General features: G+C 41.4%; 1 protein-coding gene across 1 annotated transcript in view; it reads right to left on the bottom strand.

Moving 5' to 3' along the window:
- Positions 1 to 2,510: 2,510 nt before the first annotated feature.
- LOC121944971 (GDNF family receptor alpha-2-like) overlaps positions 2,511 to 22,959 on the bottom strand; it is a 54,887-nt gene continuing 34,438 nt past the window's right edge. Inside the window, exons 5-8 of the mRNA XM_042488953.1 lie at positions 13,950 to 14,062; positions 12,787 to 12,927; positions 9,150 to 9,292; positions 2,511 to 3,719 (exon numbers count right to left, since the gene is read on the bottom strand). Coding sequence (XP_042344887.1) covers positions 3,582 to 3,719; positions 9,150 to 9,292; positions 12,787 to 12,927; positions 13,950 to 14,062 — 535 coding nt within the window. The 3' untranslated portion in view covers positions 2,511 to 3,581. The remainder of the gene's footprint in view (positions 3,720 to 9,149; positions 9,293 to 12,786; positions 12,928 to 13,949; positions 14,063 to 22,959) is intronic.

The following is a 22,959-nucleotide window of genomic DNA, read 5'->3' as shown; positions in this document are numbered from 1 at the left end:
AAATATTTGTTATCAGTCTCATTAAGTACTAATAATCGATATCAGTATCTGCCCTGAAACACCAATATAAGTCTACCATTAATCCCGTTAATGTGTTTGACAATGCAGACGAATCACCCCATTATCAGAGACCTGGATCAGCCCTTACCCCATCTCAGAAACCTGAATATGCCTGAACCTGAAGTGCTTTGAAAGAAGCTGGGATGCTGTTGCATGTATACACCCTATTCTGATTATTGAGAACTGCCAACTACCAGAAACACAAATACAAAACATTACATCAGCAGCCATTACATCTCAATCTGGAGTGATGAAGAAACAAAGTTCTCTCTTTTAGAGTCTGCATATCCCTGTTCACTGGCCCCCTGTCCAACAGGCCACATCAGCTATCAGCTGCCTTCAGGAATAATGTTAGGTGAGTGACTATGTAGTGTGTGTGTGTGCGCGCGTGTGTGTGTGTGTGTGTGTGTGTGTGTGTGTGTGTGTGTGTGTGCGCGCGCGCGCGCGCTGAGGGAGAGAGATGCAGATGCTCTATAAGAGCAGACAGCTGTTGGCGATCGCAGCAGAAGAAATTAGCAGTTAAGTTGTGAAGTGATTGTAAATATGAATTGTAGTGTTTAATATTTCCTGTTGCTCTCATCTCCCATTGTTAGTTTGTTTTTGTAAACATCAAAGGTGCCTGTGCTAATAGACTGCAGCAATCAGTAACCGTGTTAGTACTATTATTTTTTTTAAATGTAAACAAGGAATATTAATTACTTTATTTCCCTGTGCTCATATTAACACCTATTTTACATGGTTGTTCTCATGCACTCTTGATACGTTTTCCTATAAAAAGTAATGCAACAAAATTTGTACACATCCCACATAGTGATGAGCCGGTAATTTGTGCACAAACAACATTTTTTAGAAGGTTTTGGTCATGTGACCACTGAGCGGACGTGAGTAGAAGGAAGTGGTCTCTAGTGGTACGGGTTAGGAGGCAGATTGGAGTGGTGGAAGGGTAATAAAACACAAGACTAGTGAACACAAGAGGATCCATGAGAAGTTTGAGTGAACTCTTAGTCATTTTTATCGTTTTTTATTCATTTATATGCACTTAACCTCAGTAACTTTGCTTGCCTAACACTGACTGCCTTAAAGACGTTTTCGACCAATATAATGAAGGCTCTCACATAAAACGAGGCTGTGTATGCAGTAGACAAATACTTTTGAAAATGGTGCTACATGACCAGAGAAAACACAGAAAGGGGTGCTTTTGCTCAGCCTGACGTAATGCGGAGTGGTCTGTGTGAAACAATGGCAGTCGGCCAGATCTCGTATTAAACGGTGAACTAAAAGGTGTTTCTGAAAACATTTGTGAAAAATATGCAACTCAGTAACAGAATCTTGGTTTATAGTTGATCAGCGCTGCTTGATTTAACTGTTTGATCTCCTCTGTATTAGCCTCCGTATTCAGTGTGCAGGTGAAAGTGTGGCGCCCACCTCCTGTGCAAAAACTCTCGCCAATATGAAGAAATGGGGCATTTAAAAACATTTAGAAGAGAAACAGGCAGTGCCTAGTTTTACTGTTTGATTGGATTTTGGTGTTTGAGAGACGGAGAGAGGGGCAGGTGCGTCTCTCGATCAGCTGTATAACTCTGACTTGGTCAGGGTTGGTGGGCAACACAAAAAAGGGGAAGTACAGCCTATAGTCTGAGCAACTGTCCCAAGAGCCAGCAAAGCAGACTGCAAAATTACTTAAATTAAATCATTTGGCGGTCTGTCACTGGCAGGGGAGGAGGAGTATTTAGCCACTGCACATGCTGCCCACATTGTTTTGATACAAAGCTATACATTTCTTTACATTGCTTATGTAACCTTAAGTTAAGGACGTAATGTAATTTGTAGGGTGCTAATTCGTAGGATATCATACGAACCGTTGCATGAGGAGACATTAGAACACCATATCCTGAATATGATCATAACTAGGATGACTCACTCTGTGCTTCCACAAAATCATGCTCGCATTAATTGTGTGTGCAGCAGCTCCGGACTTATACTTGATGGAATAATAAGTTTGAGACTTACTTTTATGGTCTCTGGCTTAAAGAGAGATAAACTCATGTTCACGATATTAATTGAACTTTTTCTATGCTTTGAAAAAAAACATATAATAATTCATAATTTCTGTGGCATTCCCCTTTAAAATATTCAATGAAGAAGAAGAACAATAGAGTTAAAAAGCTGGGTCATAGGCACTCTGAAAAAACTGGTGGCTGTCCTGACTCTCAAAAAAGCCCGCAGTTAATTACACCATGCATCATAACCTCTTGCTCTCTGAGGGGGCCGAACGAACCCCCACACTGGCAATTTAAACTACTCCTTATAAGCTACTTTTCTCCTGCATGAAAACATAGATGCACACACAATGAAATAATTGTTCTCACACACACACACACACACACACATGCACACACTCAGTGAAAACAGTATGATACTCACACACAGGTTATGGCTTTCCAAGCAGTTTGAGCTAGTTTAATCTCATCCCTGTATACATTCTTTGTCATCAAACCATTATAGACAAATATAAACGCAGATAATGAAAGCCTTCCATGAGTACCAATACAGAGCCATTGTAGCGTACAGTAATGTCCATTCAAGGTACCGTAGATATCATTTGGTTGAATGAAAGAAAAGTGTTTTTTTTTATATACATAAAGACAGAAATATACACATGTGCAGGTGGACGTATGGCGCACACCCACAGTCATTAACAACAACATGTCAAATGACCATAAACTGGTTACGTCGCTGTCGTTTGATCTTTTCGCCGCCTGCTGCAAAGGTGTACTGTATAGCACCCAAATGAAAGAGCCGTACGGTAGATTGATTATGGTCACGGATACTATACCAACACTTAGAACACTGAGTAGGCTTTACAGTTTAGAGTTTACACTAGTGTTGAAGAGACAGAATGTAATCATCCCCCATCCCCGCCCCTAAATTTGTGGTCTGTTCATCCAAGAGAAGATTAAGTCGAGAACCAATTCAAGACAAAAAAAAAGTGTGACTGATAGCAGAAATATGTCTCTCTCTCTCCTTCTCCCTTCGCACTCACTCCTACCCCATTTACCTCTCGCTCATTCCTTTTCTCTCTGCAACAATTTCTTTTCTGTCAATCCTGTCTTCTTTTAATTACGTTGTTCATTCCCTCTCCCCCTCCTTTGGTGAGAAAAGTGCAGAAGTCATTGAAATGTTCAGCTTCAGTCCTCCAGGATTTTGTGTCTCAGTCTGAGGGAGAGTAGGTCCCGGAGAATGGCCTTCGTGGGCCTCTCCTTACCAAGGGTCCTTTTTAAAGCCGTGTGCTTCATCACAGTCGTGCTCCGCCGTAACGATACATCAAATGAACAACAAATTCACAATTGTAAAACTTCAATATTTTCCACCTCTTTTTGTTTTTTTCTTCTTTCATGAATGCCATTTTATGTCAACTACCCGGAGATTCAGCCTTCTTAATATCAGCCTCAGAAATAACACCTTCTGCTTTTGGGATCAGCTTGTGGGTGGATGACCTCTTTTTTCTCCTCCTGGCGCTCCTATAAGGCATGCTGGGCCAGGACCAAAGCCAAAGCCAGGCCGGGGAGCAGAGCCCAGACGTTGGCACACAGACAGGCAGAGTGATCCTCTGGCAGGACCGGGGTGTTGCCCAGGCCACCGCCCATTGGTTCAGGATACTGGGCAGATAGAGGGACACACAGAGGGAGACAGAGACGTGTAAAGGTTAGATGTGACTCACACACTCGTGCTGCTTTTTGCTCTGGCATTTGATGAGGGAGAGGAGACTGGAGGAGCCTGGAGGGAGGTGAGACAGGCCAGGGTCAGAGCTGAGGAGAGGAAGTGAAAACAAAGATTCAGAAAGTCGGAGTAAGAGTGAGACATTACATGGATCCGTGGCAGACCCACTTTGGCAGGAACATTAAGTGTTTGATCCACCAAATGTTTTGATATGTGAAGTATCTCAGTATTTCAAGCCCCTGCTGCTTAGTATGCTCCCTGCTTCTTAAACAAGTTGGCAACAAAGGAAAGCTTCTTGTGAGGACTTTTTCTTTTTTCTTAAACTCTTTTAGGTTGTGCCAGCAAGTCTCTAAACAGTTTTTAGAGCTATCATTACAGGCTTTATTTACAAGAAAAACATGCTAGGAAGCCAAACACACGCTACAGAAGCCAGCAGCAGCTGTGGATTTCTTTCAATATTTCATAAGGCATAAATTACAGCAAGCAGAGGCCCCAACAAAACACTTGCAAGACCCCTTGTATGCAGTTTGACTGTGCACAATCGGAATACTACAGTGTTTATTCTTATGCACAAGAGAAAATAAATGTATGTACAGAGTGCAAATGGAGAGATAGAAATGTCCCATTACCACAGTGTTCACATTATGGCAGAGAGCAGTGGGAACACATCAGTCCAGATATTAAACTCCATGGCCTCCAGAATTCCACCGTTATATCCAAACTGCAATTGCCTTATTATGTGCTTTTCCATAAAATTGTTAGCATTTTGAATACTTTTTCAATTTTCTCTGATTCTTGTAACACAAAGCATAACCATTTGCCTCGAAGTTAAAGTAGTCTCGCTCAATTTGCGGAGGCACCATTTTCAGTCCAGCACAGCAATACAGCACTACATCATAAGGAACATGAAACATTTTCTTCTTCTCCTCCTCCTCCTCCTCCTCCTCCTCCTCCTCCTCCTCCTCCACCACCATCCCCTCGACTCATCTTTACCAATGTAACCTTTGCAGAGATTGCACTTTGGTCCATTTCCCTGAACACAGGAAAAACATCTACTCAGATGTTATCTACCAGCACCTCATCTTCCAACAGAACAAGGCAACCTATGAACAAGAAAATAAAAAATGAAACAAGAAAATTGTGTTGGATTACATTAACAGGACAGGCATATATTTTTTTCCTGCAAAAGGAAACAGGAGAGTGAGGGAGGGAGAGGAGGGGTATCCAAAATAGCTGCAGTTATCTCAGTGTACCTGGGCTTGTGCATTCACGCTCTGCAAAGAAATGGTTAAATGACAGTTGCCAAAAAAAGGGGGGGAAAAAAGCTATGGGTAGCTTGACAATGCACCAAACACATCCGCGACTAAAAGCCAATTAATTAGCAAGGGCAGTGATGTGTGGCAGCAGCCTGTTGACATGAGTCCAGATCTCCGGCTGCAGCCAATATCCACACATACACACTGGAGCTTGAGAGAAGGTACACACACACATAAACACATTACTAAAAGCACAAACACATGCGTTTGAATGCATGCACCATGATGGAATACAGACAATGTCAAAACATCAAGTCATTTACTGATGCTTTAACACATGCACAGAGAGAGAGAGAATCTTGTTTAAACTGTTGATAAGAAAATATTCCTCTTGTCATTGAGCAGGTTACTACAGACAGTGTTTTCATTATCGATCAGCACATTGTCAAATTTACAGTGCAACCAGGCTGCGTTCCCCAAGGCGAGTAATCGAGTAGCCCTGAGGTCCAAAGCTTCTGTCCACAATCAATTCTATTCAATTGAGCTGAAAATCAACACATGACAGTGACAGTGTGGGAACACAGGCAGCATCAGCTTCCCAGCGGCTGTCAGGTTAGAGGCGGGGTTTACACACACACAAGTTGATATACATTATATTTAAAATTCAACTTGAAATGCAGTAAAAATGAGCGGTTAAACTTAAATAATTCCAATAGTAGTGACATCAAACGGCGAGGATTGCAGATTGCAACCAGCTGAACCTTATCACATGTGCTAAGTGTGACTCCTGGTTGGAATTCCTTCAGTATTCATTGTTCAGGAGGTTTTTACCAGGAGCTGAATGATCTGCAGAGGTCTTCTCTCAAAAACAAAAGGACCTGTTGATTTCACCCATAAAAACACTGACTAAAGCTGTTTCACCTTACAAATCAGTGTTTTTTCGACGTCGTTTGACTCGTTGCAGTCGGGCTGCCAGCCGAGCCCCTGTTAATGTGTGTTCACCTTTTTTCTCTGATAACTTAAGATCCAGACATTCAGAAGAGCCAAGTTATTAATTGTTTAAAGTAAAGAAGACAGAAAATGAGTATTTCCTGAATTCTTCTGATGTGGTATTGCTCATACGCTTGCTCATGCATACGGTATGTGCTCAGTTAATGTGAATGTAGCTTTATTGAGGGCTTTTTGCACCCCACTATACTCTGCCCACCTACAGGGTTCCAATAGAAAAAAGCCACATGCAGAGACTTAATGTGGCCCATAATGCTGGCATGAGACTGCTTTTCCATCTTCCACGATGGTGTAGTGCCAGCCAAATGTTTGTTGATGTTGGTGTGCCTACCTGCTTTATAAATACATGTGCAGACTTTCTGTTTCAGATAATTGCATCATTCAGAACCTTGATAAACCCTGAGCTGAGCTCACTCAGGTTTTCATCTGGACTGTGGAACCACTTTCATAATGTAGTGTTTTATATTTCCTGCTTATTATTGTATTTATTGTGTCTATTGTATTTTTATAAATAGATTATTGTCTGTTTTTATGCAATACGAAATCTTCCTCCTCAAAATAATGGACCCAGTGATTTAAGCCAATAAAAACACTGAATAAACACTTTCAAGTTCAAAATAAGTGTCTTTCCAGCACTGTTTAGCTTGTTGTGAAGGAGCTCCTTACAATGGTTGCCTACGCAAAAACCAAATGGTCTTATCTTGAGAGAAAGTTTGGCTTGTCAGTTTCGGGCTGCTGTAGAAACATGGTGGACGTCTTGGATAAAGACCTATTCAGATATAAATGGCTCTCTTTAAGATCATGAAAACACAAAAATTCTTATGTGCAGGTAATTATACTCTGAATAAAACATATTATATTAAATTCCATTTCTGTCAATATCCACCTAAATCGTTCACAGCTGACCTTGAAACAGCTCATTTTTCAAGAATCAGTTAAGCAAGGACATTGAAATTCAAACCAGGATTAAAAAAGATGGCAAAAAAAATCCATTTTATCTGTGCAAAACCGACAGTGGGAATATGGCAAAGACATCATTGGCAGTTTACAATTTCCCTCATCAAACTGTACAGAAATATGTTAGTATATGGGAAAAAATATTGTTTTTCTCCAAATAAACAAAGGAGGACTCGTGATACAGTTCTGATTTGCAGTGCTCAAAGGAGCAAGCTCTAGCCCACATGTTTACTCACTGAGCATGGGATAAAGCCCACAACCACTGGCAGTGACATTTTGAATAATTATGCATCTAAATTAGCTTAAAATACTCCATACACTAAAAGAGAGCAGTATGACGGACATCAACAGGATTAGTCACAGACCGCAGATTCTTCCATGCTCACTCTTCTATAGCTGTGCTTTATATTATAGGTTATCCTTTGGTGTCACGTTTGTTCACCCGTCCATCACAAACCTGATGTATTCTGTTGCTATTTGTAAACATGTGTGAATGCACATGTGTGATTGCACATGGGTGCGTGCTACTACGAGGCCCGTGCTGGCTGCCGTGAGATTTACAGCCTTGGACAGTCAGTCTTCTGCCAAAAGGACTCATACCATAACAACACTCCCCCAATTTATCTGCCATGGAAGTTTGACAAGTTTTAATTGCCAGGCATAGTTGTCTGAGAACGCAGGGCCGCCCAAAATGTCCCTACCAGCTCCCTCTCTAATTATAAACTTCCTGCTTGAGTAATCACACGTCTTATTGTTTCCTAATTACCATTTTTACAATAAATTAAACACCACGCTGCAGTGAGACAGGCACAGAGCGGTGCATCAATACTGACACACACACACACAAAACCTTTGGAGAATGCATTCTCCCGCCATCCTCTCGCTCTCTTTCTCTCTCCCTGCAACACCTTTACCAAACGTACACAATGTTATTGTTATCAGTGGTGCTTGTTCATTAATTCTCCTCTTCGCAGCATTTTTAAGGTTTTAATTTGCTGTCTTCACAACAATGAGGGTTTCCGCGTAAAGGACAATACTGCATGACTCGGGTGCAGTGTGACCATTTAATGGCTGTGAAAGCCCCTGGAATTACTCAAAATAGATGTCTTAATGGGAGTCATTCATTCAGCATTCAAATTTGCATTCATAAACACTGCTCGCTGCTTGGATTTTGTGTGTATCCCTAATAGTCAGTGAAAAATGACATTAACAATAACATCAACAGCAGTGGTGGCAACAGAAGGTTTTACAAAGTACAATACTTGTCTAATTCAGCCAAGCTTGGTAACTGGGTCTCCTGCAAAGGTGAAAAACATCATTAGTCTTACACCAGAAGGCTGCACGGCACATCGAAAATACATCTGTAAAACAGAACAATATTTCGATGTGGAAACTAATCAAACTCAACAGCTAGATAAAAAAGAGAAAAGAAAACCTCTCCTTTGCCCGAAGTGCAGTGAAATACTTCTGTCCTGCTCAGGAGAGACGGAGAGAGAGGGGGAGTCTTTGGCGGACAATATGGTCCTGTCATTTTCACATTTTATTTGAAGAGAAAATGAAGTACAGTTCCATTAAAAGACAAACACACGTGCATTCTTGCAGCACGGCAGAGAGTGATGTTTTTCTGCTCCAGACGGTGAACCCAGTTATAGCCGAGTTGACTGCAGTCTTCAGAGTAGACGGCACTGAGCGGAGAACAGGCCCTGGGCCAGTATTTTAGAACCTCTAATCCAGATTAAAACCCCCACCTCCCATTTATTCCACTATTTCATTGTATGAGAGAGAAATATAATATTTCAACCAAATGTCATCATCTTGGGTGTAGCATAAACTGTCTTATCATAAAGCGTCTGTTCTGATGTGCCAATTGCTTTAACAAGCGTAGAGATTGAGTGTGATGTGAATGTGAATGGCGCAGCGTGTTGAGCTTTATGATTTTGCCTCTGTACAAAATCCTCCTTTCACAGAAGCTGAGTGGAGGAGTGTTTTTATGGTTCTTTTGGTATTAGGTCCATTTGAACAGATTTGTGCAAGGAAGTTGCTGGAAACTGCACAGAATGTATGAGTATATTTTTGCTGCAACATCAACAAAATGCATTTAAATGTAACATCTCAAAGCATGAAACAATCAATGCAAAAAGATATTACCTTTGGGATGCTGACAAAGGGAGGTTCCGAGGTGCCCGTGGACCAATCCGACCCCGTCTTCGTCGTCGCTGAGGGGCCAGGGACAGACACATTTTTGTTCTGCATGTTGTCTATCCCATAACCGAAGGCCTGGATGGCATTTCCTGCAGGGACAGAGATATAAAGTCATTTGTTTTTCACTGCCGTCCCAGCAAGAAGCCAGCGAGCAGACAGACAGCTCTAAGTCAACTTCTTGGTCCCCTGCCCAATCTTTGGCAACCGAGGGAATGAGGGAGGGCGGAGTGGGACTGAGGAAGGAATGAGTAAAAAGGAGTGAGGAGAGCCAGTCTTTTTGCCTCGTCAGTAAGCTTGAGAGTTAATCAAAAACAGCAATTGGAGATTTGTTTGTGAAAGGCCACTCAGGATTTTACAAAATACCAATAATGCCTTATGTTTAATATTCTAAGCTGCGCTGTCTTTTTGTGCCTAACATGTTTACAGTGTGCTATCGTTTTAACTAGTAATTATCCTTCTATAAGCGAATCCTGCAGAGACACAATAGACGCATTCATCACATGCAAACAACCTCGGGTCATGTCCTCAGCTTATTACAAAAAACCCTTTTATGTTGCAACAGTCATTCTCAAATTGCAACATGCTGACCAAATAGTGGCATAATGTCTGCACTTGAGATGATGAACCCCAATTTGTTTGCCGGCAGTTGTACACTCAGAAATGGAATCTTTTAAAAGTAGCAAATCAATCAGCTCAAACAGAGAACAGCAGCCGGCGCTCATGTATCCGCCTGCAGATGTACTGTACGCATGTGTGTAATTTTGTGTCTAAGTGCATGTGCGAGCCTCTGCAAAAATGTGATAAATCCCTGTTCAGTCAGCTTTTCAGCTAGATATGGTAAAATAGGGGCTGAGTACCTTTTCACTGCTCATCCGTTTAAAACACGAGGCTTGTTTCTCTTTGTTCAGCCAGAGAGAAGGCAAGGCATGTAATTGCTTGGCAACCACCTCCATTATAAGGTCAGCATGCAGAGATGGCTTTGAATAGATTCATGTGACTGATCAAATTCAAAACATTCCCAAACAAAGCAGAAATGGCATTTCCCCACCACCACACAAAGGACAGAGATAGGATAGTTGCGGAGCACATGAGCAGAATGGACACACACGCGGCCCTTAGTGCTCCCGAAGCATGGCCACATTTGTCTGTCATGTCCTCTGTCCACCTACACAGTGTTATAACAAGTACACATACTGTACAGCAAAAAGAAAGAAAGAAAAAAAAACACAAAAAGGCACGTACACCTGCACACTTAACACATACAAAAGCACCCTTCATGTTTCTCATTCTGTTCGGCACTGGTGATTTGGGCTGCTGCTGGAAAATAAAAGCACAGAGAGCTACAGAGCTCACCAGTGAAGCCTAACAACTTAAATGCTAGCAGTGAAGAGCTACTGTAGTGAAGTACTGCTGAGACGTGCGATGTTACGCATCTGTTTGTCAGGGCCGTCTATAGCTAGCTATCCCCCTACAGATGCCGTACGATGGAAGAATAAAGTCATAAATCAAACTAGTTGGCTGGAGGGCCTCCACACAGGATGTTTTACTGCACCCAAATGTTTCACTGAGTGATTAAGCTCATTGCCAATAGCAATTCAATTTTTTAATGACTCTGGATAAGTTTTCCTTTAACCCCTGGGCATAGCATGCATTGCCCTACCTGCAGGGACAGATGGAGCAAGAGAAAAGGGAGAAGAGAACAAGAGGAAGAGACACAGAGGGAGGAGGGGAATCACAGTTCAGACTAGGTTTCAACTGATATCCTCTCAGCTGGAATGTTTTATGTTGGCCTCCCCATATTTGACTAAATGTTAAAACTATTCTATTCTTGGACTATTCATTTGCTTGATGATGAAGGAGACAGTGGGGGAAGAGAGAGTAGATAATAAATGATATGTCCAACACATGGTTTCAATTACCGTGTGCTTTGCTTAGTCGATCAATGTAAAAAAGGATTTAGTCTGCAGAAACAGTGAGTGGAAAGATAGGGGTGAGATTGTGGGGTTGATGGAGGCCACGGGGAGCTGAAAGATCATTTATCAGATATGTATATATGTATGTATACTTCTGTACAGTGAGTGTGTTTTTGTGTATATTCTCCTCCCTGGTGTGTCGAAGTTTATCGCCCGTTCCCCTTGACTGCAGAGAGGAGATGCTGCATTTTGTGTTATTTTTCAAGACGCCTCCTCAGCTCCCAGCCTCATCCCTCATCCTGCACACTCAGCTAAAACGGTACCCCAGCAATCTATTGAAATGGTCTGAAAGCATTATCCACACAATGGAACATGTTAAAGGCAATGGTGTCTTGTAGCGCTGATGACACTGCTCGCTCCGCTATAGCAAGGAAGGAGCTTGCTGTATTTTACCTCGCAGCAAAAAAGTATAAGGATGTTTGAGGTAACCACTCTGTCATGCTGCACACTGTGTGTGTTATGCATTAGATGTACAGATGAGATGTATTTTAGCTTCTGCTATTATTTCATTTGTGCAAGATCTGTTCCTTTTCATGACATTTTCCTCCCGCGAGGGATAAGCCCTTTAACTCTCTCAGATTGAATATGAAAATGACATGCAAATAGTTCCTTTTGTATTAAAGTCCAGGGCAGATCTTGCCCAAAGGAGGGATGAGAAGTGATAAGAAATGACTAGTTTCTGAGAAACTAAGAACATTTAATTTGAACTTAATCAGTGGGCAAAGGGGTGTCTGTGGATAAGTTGTATCGAACTATGTAGCAGACAAATTATTTAGTTGGACTGAAGAAGTTCCATCCAACATGCTGACCATCGATCCGTCTGTCCCTCCATGCATCCATCCACGTTCTTCTATCCACCCATCCATCCCTCTGTGCGTCCGCATGTCCGTCCGGCTGTCATCCATTTACATCCATCTGTCCATCTGTGTGTCCATCTTTTCATCCATCCATGCATCCCGCTATACATCTGTCTGTCCATCCATCATCTATCTATCTATCTATCTATCTATCTATCTATCTATCTATCTATCTATCTATCCCTCTGTGCATCCATCCATCCATCCATCCATCCATTCCTCTGTGCGTCTCTCTGTCCGTTCATCCATCCATCCAAACATCCAAACATCTAGTTACCTCTATCTCTCCATTCATCATTCATCCATCCATTAATATTTTTACCTTCCATTTTTTCCTCTCTTTTTAACGAAATAACAGAAATAATTTCATATTTTCTGTTTAAGCCTAATAAGATTAAAAAATTGAAGTTTTAACTGACTTAATTTTCTTTTGACATTTTAATACCTGGAGGTCTGGGCCCGCCTCTCATTATTTGCATGTTCCATCTCTCAACTACCATCCACTCCTCAACATCCTGTCCACAGTTTTATCACTGAAGAGCTCTACAACACTGAAAAACAGAGTCTGCCATGAGATCATTAAAGTTGCATTCGATCGAAGTTCATGCCTCACTCTACTCTTACATGGCATCAAGAGTAACTACGGCGTCGTGCGCTTGTGCTCTTATCAATATTACATGACCGCTGGACCCCTATCAGTTATAAAACCCATTGCAGATGCATGCTGAGTATCTGTGTGTCGGGATGGCTCACTTAGGCATGTGTTATCGGTGAAGTACCGCAGGAAGTTCATACATTCCTCTTCTTGGTTTCCACTGCCCTTACAGGTGCACCATGGGGAAATGGTCCAATTGGAGAAGCTGCTGTCGACATAGTTGGGAGTCATCTCTGTCCCTGTGAGCACATCCACACACAAACACAAACACATGCACAAATTAGGACGAACAGTTATGGGTCACTAATGGACAATAATGGACTGCATTTATTGCAAATAGTATATAAAATGGATAACAAGATGTTAGTCATAGGAATGGGTTTGCACTGTTTGAGTTTATAGGGCGGTAAGGCATTCTGTAATGCTTTATTTTAGATGTAAAGAGGCCATTATGTTATGAATATTTTGCAAAGTAGGTGCTTTGGGAAGTGTGTGTGCTGTTTGAATATAGCGCAGCTGTACCAAAACATTTTACTTTTTCAAATGTGTCTCTGTGTCGACACTTTCAGCTGGAGTCAGGGGTGTTAGATGCACTTTGTGTAGCATTTTCCAGAAAAATCCTGGAAGCGCCATGGCGTGTTATCACTTCATACAGCACCAGTTATGACACATGGTGGGAAGGCTGCGACTGATACTGAAATATGGACACTTCAGCAACCACTATGCAGGGAAAAAAAGTTATTTCATGTAAATTTGCAGTGGGAAGTCTTTGCAAGCTCTGTGATGCCGCCGCAACATCACCAAAATTGCTGTTATCAAACGCTGGCTAGGATTTAAAAAAGTGCGTGTACTAGTCCAGGCACATTGTTTGAGCAACATTTACTATAAGCAAACAGATGGTCATCAAGTGTTTTAATTAAGTAAACGCTCTCTCCGTGCCTCTACTGCCTAATTACTTCTAGTAGCGAACTGATGTCCAGTGTGCTGCAGGCTGTTTCGGGCCAGGAGGGAGAAAAAACTGCGAGTCTTGCTGCTCTGCTCACTCCTCCTTTAAAAAAAGAAAGTAGAGCAGACTGCTGCTACACTGTCAATAAACATCACTCCTTATCTCACAGTGTGTCAAAAATTTGAGAGAATTCTTATGGGTTTTAGAGGTAATTGTGCATCTCTGTATGTCTCCCACCATTTTATACACCCCTTTTTCTCTCTCAAACACGCTTTCACTCCATCGCTGGTCACCCACAGCCCTGGCTGTACTGACCGATGAGCCTTGCGTAGGAGGCCAGGCAGGCTTGGTGATTGTCTTGGTTGGGACAGGTGCTCACTGTGCGCGGAGTCACCCCGCAGTTCACCAGGTAATCAGCCAACCTAGACCTGGATGACAAACATGAAGCACAGCACAGAGGGAAAAAAAGAGAGGCAGGGGCTCAGTCACAAGCACATGACAGATGAACACACAAATTCAAAGCACAGGGGCCTAATTTTTTTGGCACCGTTTTTACTCTGGAGCATCTGTCAATTGAGACCGGCATCCACCTGGGAGAGTATATGGACCATCTGTTTCTGGGCTGCGGCAACAGGTGTCCCCAGTATCACCCGGCTCTCACTCACACCTCAGCACCAACAAGCTATTTATGATCTTCATGGCTTGCAACTTAAGCCCAGTGGTGGTGCATTTGTGTAAGAATGAGAAAGATATCATGTGCCTTTTTTGGCTGCTACTTCCACGCTCTTATCCTGGACATCTAGACCATCTCCCAAACTCACTTTCCCCACAAACCAGGGGACTGATAAAAATAGTATGTTTTGTTTCGGTGTGTTTGTGATAAGAGCTTAAAGTCTGTGGAGGCCCCCAGGGTGGCATTGCTAATCCACTTAAGTAGGTTTATTGGGAGTAGCGTGTGCAAAGTTGCTCTGTCTGTACTGTTCACATCACAGCTGCCCACTAAGTGAATCACAATCCATTGCACATTTTTCTCTCTCTTTCTCTCTCCTTCTCGCTGTCTCTCTCTGTGCCATGACTCATTCTTTCTGACCTGGTCTGACCACTTTTTGCAGCCTTAAGTTCAAAGGTACTGCAACAAGCCTCAGGCTGTCTTGTCCTTAGTGAACACAAACAAGCGCACACACACAAATACTCACAAACACACACGCGCATAAACACAAAAACATGTTCAGTAAGGGAAGTTGACTGAATGGGTTTTCTGGCTTGTATCCAGTTGGTTGCTAACTTTCGGGCAACTTGGTGCCCAACAAACTGCAGTTGATTTGACTCATTTATGATAGCTGCACTGATAGCCCTCTCTTCTTTTCTCAGTCACTTGAATAGTCATTTGTTACGGTGTTTTTTAAAAGGATGCCATGTGGGAGGATTTTTAATACATCATTGTCAGATTAATTGTGACATTTTAATTACCATAAAGAAATGAATTGCCAGCCAAAGTGCCAGTCTTTATCTCGTGCCAGTGGTGTGGTCCTGCTTGTTCCTCACAATAAAACGAGTTGTATAATGTTTTGGGAAATACCCTGATTCCTTTTCTTGTATAAGATTATGAACAGAACTAATACCCCTCTCACTCCAGCTGGAGTCAGGAGATGGTTAGCTTAGCTTAGCATAAAGACTGGAAGCATTGGGAAACAGCTAACCTTGTTCTGATATAATATGTCGTGGATTTTTTTAAACGTTTGGACAAAGTCCAAATGTATGCTTGGGTACGTTGGCTCTCTTTTAAACTTCATATACATTTTCATTGGCATTTTGTTATTTATATGGCTGTTCTTTGCCTACTTCTAGCATATTTATGTGTCTACATTAAGCAAAAAAATGTGAATGGCTATGCTCTTACAGTCTATACCTAGGTTATGTACAGAGTTTGGAAAAAGAGCCTTTATGAAAGCAGCTCTATATGGAATCTTCTGCAGAGGGACTTAAAGCTGCACTCACTGGTCTTCATTTTACTGATTTTTCAAACTGAAGACTGACTTGAATACAGGTTCTCTTCACATTAAGGGGGGGAAATAGTCACATTACAGGTATTCAGCTATTGTCAACCATCCCTACAATTCTTCATTACTGTATGGTTCCGACTGTGTGCTGTGACTGGACTGTATAAAATAATGGACATAGCTTCTGTGATGACATCCATTGGTTTGTGGACTAGCGTTTTGAAGCCTTGAGTTTGGCATTTCAACAGTCACCATCTTGTTGTCAGACTATAGCGATGCTTTGCAGACTGTCATTCAGGAGGCCCGCCTTTAAATATATCTAACTTTAGGCCTAAATAAAATGTAAACTAGTGGGTTATGACTGTTGATATTGGCAATAGAGAGGAAATAAATATATTTTTTGTACAAGGCTGTAAACATGTTTATATCTGTTGTGAAGCTGGAAATTTTAATATGAGGGTCTATTGGGATTTACTCTGTTTTGGAGCCAGCCTTAAGTAGACTTTTGATGAACTGCAGTTAACACACATGCACCTAAACACATATACGTGAGTGACCTCAATAACCACTCATAGCATAGTACAACAACCGGTTTGCATATCAACAACAGAAAGAATACATGCCTGATTATCTTTTGCATGTTGTCTTTTTTTTTTCTCTTCTTTTTGTCTCGTCTTGTCCGGTCTTGTCTATATTCCCGTCTTTATCTACCCCCATGTATGCACTGCATTGCTTGTCAGTACCCTGTCTTTGTTAGAATTTCATTCTGCACTTTGCACTCAAGCTCGCTTGACTTGCACTTGTCACATCCACATGTCAAATCAGAGGCAGTCAGGTTTTAGGGGAGAGAGGGATGGTAGCTAAGCTTGGATATTTTTTGAGATTTAAGTGGTAAATTTATGAGAAAATTTACAGATGTACTGCCAGTCAGTTGATGAAGATGAAGGAGCAACACAGTCCGTAGAGGGAGTAAGATGTCATCGATGAATGGGTTTAATGCAGGACTTTCATACAGGAAAGGTTTGTAAGGAAAGTATTATTTTCAGTTTTTAGGATGTATAAAGCTTAGGATACTTAGAATGTATAAACTTAGCAGAATAACTGAATAGACCTAAAATACACCCAGCCAATGTGGCTATTTACACCCTGGGTGCAAATAGCATTGTTGGCTACAGACACCTAGTTGCTCGTAGCGAATCGGTTGCTTATAAGCCTTGATGTTCTCATCTAAATCTTGATAACGCCAACATAAGTATTTCCAAAAAATGACTAACTCTTCCTTTGAGGCAGCATTTTTGTTTGCCTTTTTTTCTCCTCCTGGTGCCAAAGTTTCAGTCAAAGGCTATTTCTTTTGCTTTTCCAAGGAAGGTTATAGTTTTTGTTATTCTCACAAAGTCTAACAACCAATATACACTGGAGTCAGTGTTTTAAACGGGCTTTTCATTCGTCTGACAGAGCAGGTACACTTTTGTGCTTTTAAGCAATGCAGCTGTCCATACCAGACATATAACAGCTTGTGCTTCTCTTGCGCCCTGAGCTCATTTTTTTGCTCATTCTTTTGCCGTGCAAGGTGTAGACAAGGTCTGAAAAAAAGTGCCTTCATTTGTGTCACAGGAATATCATCTTCTTTGCTGATTAAAACTCATTCAGCATTGTAGGATATTTATCACAAAATGCAGTTCACAAAGGGAAATGTGTAAAGTTTCTTTCAGTTAAATAGTTATCCCAGTGTCACAAAACAGATGAGATAACAATCACCTCAGGCTAAAAATGTCACCGATGTGACATCGTCAGATACATATTTGATCGCAAAATAATTACATTACGAGACAAAGTATGTGAATTAAGCATTTGCATGTATTTTCACATTCACATACCACTGATGAGCAAAACTGTGAAGGATTCAGTACATCTGTTTAGTAGCTGAATCATACTGTAGTTAAAGAAACTTTGACAGATGCATTGGAGTCATGCACAGAGGAACAGATTCATATTATTAAAAACAACAAAGTGCTGATGTTGCACACAATACAGGATGCCACAGTAGCCTAAACAGGTGGAATGTTAATGTCACACAAATTTACATAATGCCTGCCTTTCAATATGCATTGCGGCTATATCATTTATTATACTCTCTACAGTGGTGCTACTTGATCACTTATTCATCATTTTATGCAATTTTCTTAAGGTACTAAAGTAATTGGATTAGATGGGATGAATTGTAATGATACTGAGCTTCTACCTGCATTTATTTGCGAACACTGAATCCATTGCTTTGTCAGGAGTGACAAAATATTCAAAATTTTGCCCTTGTTCCAAAAAGACAAAATTCCTATTTAGCTGTTTACATGGCTAATAAAAATGAATATTTCACTAAGATTCCCGTTTACATGCAGCTGTGCATACTCTTATAACATGCCCTAATATGCTGTGTATCACATTAAAATATAAAGGAGTGGAAAGGCTAGAGTGGGTTTGAATCAAAATAGTATTTTTTTCACCAGTGGTAGACCTACTGGACCGTGTGAACGCAGCTTCCCTCTTCTATTCCTCACCTTCTTGAACAGGTTGACGTTATGATATTTGTGCATATCCAAAAATGTTTAAACGTAGAAGTGCTTCTCCATTCGACTGAAAATGTTGGCTTTTCTTTTGGGAAGGCATTTCTACCCGATCCTTGCAAACTTTTGGCTAGTTGGTTAATGCACAATGCATCCATGAATACACGGAGAGTGGATCATTTAGATCTTTTATCAATTACATCAATATGAGATTTAACCATTTCCTCATGCTTCGTAAATTCAGCTGTTGAGAATTAGCCGTCCTCTTGTCTCAGCTCGACCCTAATTTAAGATCTTAAAATGCTCTTCCTCCTCTCTCACTGTAGTAACCTTTATTATGCCTGAAATAATCAGCTCTTGAGATAACAGTAAGATCCAAAAGAAAACTTGAACAAGTCTCAACTCTGAAAATTTGATCTGTTCTCTGAGTTGAGAAACCTTTGAGAAGCCCATGAGCAAAGCAAAAAGAACTCCTGCTGATTTATTCTTTTGCTCCACATTTCTCCCAAGTGGGGGTTTAGGAGAAACAGATCATAATTTAGTAATCTCAAATAAGAGGCTGAATTATTTCTCAGAGACAAAGAAAAGACTATTGTGAGCGGCGAAATGTTCTTAATCGAAAAATGCTTAATTCGGAATATCCAAACAGAATATGCTGTTTACATCACCCACATCAAATTCAGAATATTGTCACATTCAGAATGCTAGTGGACTATTAGTGTGCATGTAAACCTTGTCATTGTCATTCAGGAAATTTAGAGAGGAGGGTAATTTAGGCCGTCAGAGAGAGAGAGTTTTGCTGTTGCTGCTGCAAGTTAAAAACCAATGTCCTTATAGTTCTGCTGCATCTCAACTCTGGGAATAAAGACAAGCAGATTGGGCAGAGGGGGAATGTGGGGTGATGAGGTTACAATCTCTCTGTCTCCCTGTATGTCTGTCCCTCTCTCTCACTGTGCCTTTCACTACAGCAGAGATGCAGCCAGTGTGGTGTGATGGGCTTGGGGCCTCCAGCAGCAAACCCCACTCAGACTCACTTCATTACTCCAACTCCATCTCCATCCGCCCTCCTATCAAATCACCCGGAGAGCCTCTCGATGTGACATGCTGCTAACATCACATCTAAAGCCACGCTTCAGACAACTGAACGTATGGTCGCTCTAGCATGTCTGCGAAAACTGATAGAGATGCACACACACGCGAACACACACATGCTCTCATGGCGATAAACAGTGCATAATGTTAATTCACACAAATACAAACCCTTCCCTCCCTGCACCTTTCCTTCTCCCTCAAAGCTCTCTCTCATCCATGCCTGTTCTGAGTGAGAGAAGCCACTTGTATCCACAGTCATGCCACAGATGATAAAAAAGATACAACAGACTGAGGGAAGAGAGAACAACTCTATTGTGTCTACACAAAGCAACCTTTACAGCCACAGTTTCCATTTTTCTACTTCTTATATGGGCTACGGCCTTTTACTTTGCTGCTAACAAAGAATGTGAGCGTCAGATTTTTTTTGTAGCAAAGGCAAAGACCGTGGAAGATTAAAGAAACTGAACAAGCACAGTGTTTCTCTTTATGATGCAGAGCTCTTTCAGACAATGATGGCTTAAAAACAGTAATTTAAAGTTTAGAGAGGTGTCCTGAGTGTTCAGACAATGGTGTTCCAACACCGGGATTCAGCAAATTTCATGGCTTCCACGGGCTTTCCATTATACCTCGGCAAAGCGCCACTCGCTGCTGAAATTACAGGCTGTCTAGCTCAACAGAGTTTTATGGTCATTTCAGCCACTCAGCCCCCAGGGAAGTGGCAGGGGAGCCCCCACAGAGGTAGACTTCTTTCAACCAACCTGACACTTTAAACACAGTGATTCGGCTGAGCGCTGAGTGCCTGTCCATCCAGCTTGGCAGTAATAGAAAACTAATGGCTTTTTTATATGGATTCTTATTCCTATCACTTGATGCCCATGACAAACAATGTGACTCAAATCAGATGAATGTCAGTCTTGGAAACCATTTCCTCATGAAGGAGGAGGGGCAGGAGGAAAAACAGTTATCAGACTCCAAAGTCCTCTGATAGCTTCCTCTCTACATTAAAACAACAGTCTGTTGAGAGTCCTATCTGGTTTAGAGACTTCCCCTCTGCGCTCTGTCTACAAATATGAGTTCTTCTACGCATGATAATTTCTGTTAAATGTTACGGCTCTTCACTCTTATCACTTCCCTCCGTCTTCAGCCTAGAGAGGCTTTGGAAACCGTATCTCTCGCTCGTCTACAGAAAGCATAACAATAACCATGACACAATAGCTGCCAACATAATAGCAGTTACATGAAGCACAAATGAGGAAAGACAAAAGATGTTTCTCAGTGCTTTGCTGTTTCCCCTCTCCTGTCTTATCCTTTATGTTGTGCTTCTCTGACCTTATCTCTCCTCTCCTCTCCACTCCTCTTCTCCCATTAACGCTTGTTGTCACCGCTGTATAAGCTGATCGTCATTGCTAGCCTTAAGTGCTCGTGTGCAAACTCACAGCGAGGGTTATCTGACCCTGGTTCAATCAATAGGACTCAACAGCCTTGTGTGTCCTTTTTGTCACTTAATGTTAAATTCCAAAGCAAACAATACGTGTTGGCAAAGCTGAGATTTGACTATTAGCCTGTTTTCACACTTCGAATTTTCCGCATTGAGCAGCACGGTTCATTACATCATAACAGTTACTATGAAAAGCCTAACAATGCAGTGCTGACCTTGTGAAGAGAGTGCTATGAATATATTTTGATTAAAAGGGCATAACGTGTGTCAGTTAATATATATATATATATATATATATAAATATATATATATATATATATGTATATATATATATTTTATTCTGCTTTTCACTAAAAGATACTCTTATGCATTCTGCTCCTGCTTTCCCACTTAAATTTCTGCTGGTGACCCAGAGACAGCCTCTTTGTTGCTCTGGTCAGAGTTGATTGTCCATTTTACCCGCAGCTATTTTCTCTTGAATGTGCCTGGACAGACGCCTGCCTTTTCTGGCAGCACTGTACTCATTGGGATTCCCAGTCAATACTCTAAAAGGGCAACGTGGACAGATGGCATTCAGTCAAAACACAAGGCAGTTTAGCTTAGCTGTCACATGACGCAACCTTTCGCCCCCTTACTCAGCAGAGAATTGAAACCAACAAAAACTGTCTGGTGACACAACCTCCCCTGAATTCTTAAACAGAGAGGAAAAAAAAGGCAAGAATCTGAACTTGCATTTTCATTTAATTAACCCACTTTTTGTTTTATTTTGAAACACTTACTTATGCTTGATTGCAGTGTTCCTTGTTTGGTGACCAGAAAATTTGCTTGCAAGCCAGTGTTTCTTTTACTTTCTCACTTTTCGCTCACTTTCTGTCTGCACCACCCGCTGCAGATGTCCCACAACCCCCAACTGAATGTTATGTCACTGGGAGGAATGCTAAATCAAGCATGCCACACACAAAACCCCAGCACTGCGTGTTTGGTAAGGGGGCGAGTAGATTATTCAAGGTTATCTGAACTCCCTAAATACTCTCTGAACAAGGCAAACAGCCCTCCCCCAGACAAAGTGTACATGTCAAACAAATGGATGAACTGTTCCTGAAAAAATGACAGAGGTAACACTATGCAGCAGAACAGTTAATTAAATAGCCGTTAGTCACATATCAAACAGTTCTGTGGGAAAAGTTTAAAGAAAGGTACCTCCCGCAGCTATCAGCGAGACTCCTTAAGTACAAAGAGAAGTTCAGAGAAAGAATGATGAAGAGTGAAAGAGCAGGCCCTAATTGACACATTCAAAACCACACATCGACCACTAGATAAGTCTGAAGTCCTATTGATAATGTTTGCATTAATAATAGATACGGTACTATTGGCGTAAGAGATTGTAAAGGAAAGTATGAGGCCTCATGAGTAATGAGTGCAGTTTTCCACTATACCATGTTCCCTTAGAGATTACGGTTAGGAAAGTAAATGGGCATATACTAAGCCATGTATTTGAATTAAATGCACAGCTCTTTCTTTCAAGCTCTTGCCCCATCCCTCTCACTACTTGTCCTCCTTCTTCTCTCTCTCTTACTTTCCTCTAACCCCATTTGCCACTCTCATATGTAGCCAGCAGGCTGAGCACGTCTTCACCGAAGCTCAGGCCTGATTAAAGCTGCACACTGCAGCAAACTGTACTGTGTATGAGGAAAAGGTCACCAATTGACACATGCTTCGCTTGCAAAACCAGAGCTTTGCACTATCAGAAAAGACACTTCACTTTGATAACTTGTATTGTAACCAGGGAGACAGAAACAGCCCAGGTAGCAACTTTTAAAGGTATAAGAGAAATCCTGTTCAAAGCTTTTATACTTCTGTCATTGCGAGGACCAGTTTAAGACCTTGAGTGTGACGACACTTTGGTCAGTCCATTGCTTCTTTAACAGGGTGTTTGAGAGTTTTACATCAAAAAACAATAAGATTTAGGTATAAATCTGTGCTAATCAGTCAACATTCTTATATTCTTAGACTTAGACAACTGATGAAATGACTATGTGAAGGCTTGTCCATATATGAGGTGTTTCAGCCCCATTTTTCAGTCGTCCATCTCACGTGTCTGTCAGAGTAGATTTGCTTCTATTTTAATCAATACAGCTGTCTACACAATGCAGTGCCTGAATGGATCCTGTGTCGAATCTGACGGGGGATTAAGCTGCTGCTACTCTGGTAACTTGCTGCTTTTTGCCATGCAG

Source organism: Plectropomus leopardus, chromosome 6 (genome assembly GCF_008729295.1).
Source record: "Plectropomus leopardus isolate mb chromosome 6, YSFRI_Pleo_2.0, whole genome shotgun sequence".
Classification (NCBI taxonomy): domain Eukaryota; kingdom Metazoa; phylum Chordata; class Actinopteri; order Perciformes; family Serranidae; genus Plectropomus; species Plectropomus leopardus.
The sequence above is the reverse complement of the archived record's forward strand: the minus strand, read 5'-3'. Positions and strand labels throughout refer to the sequence as shown.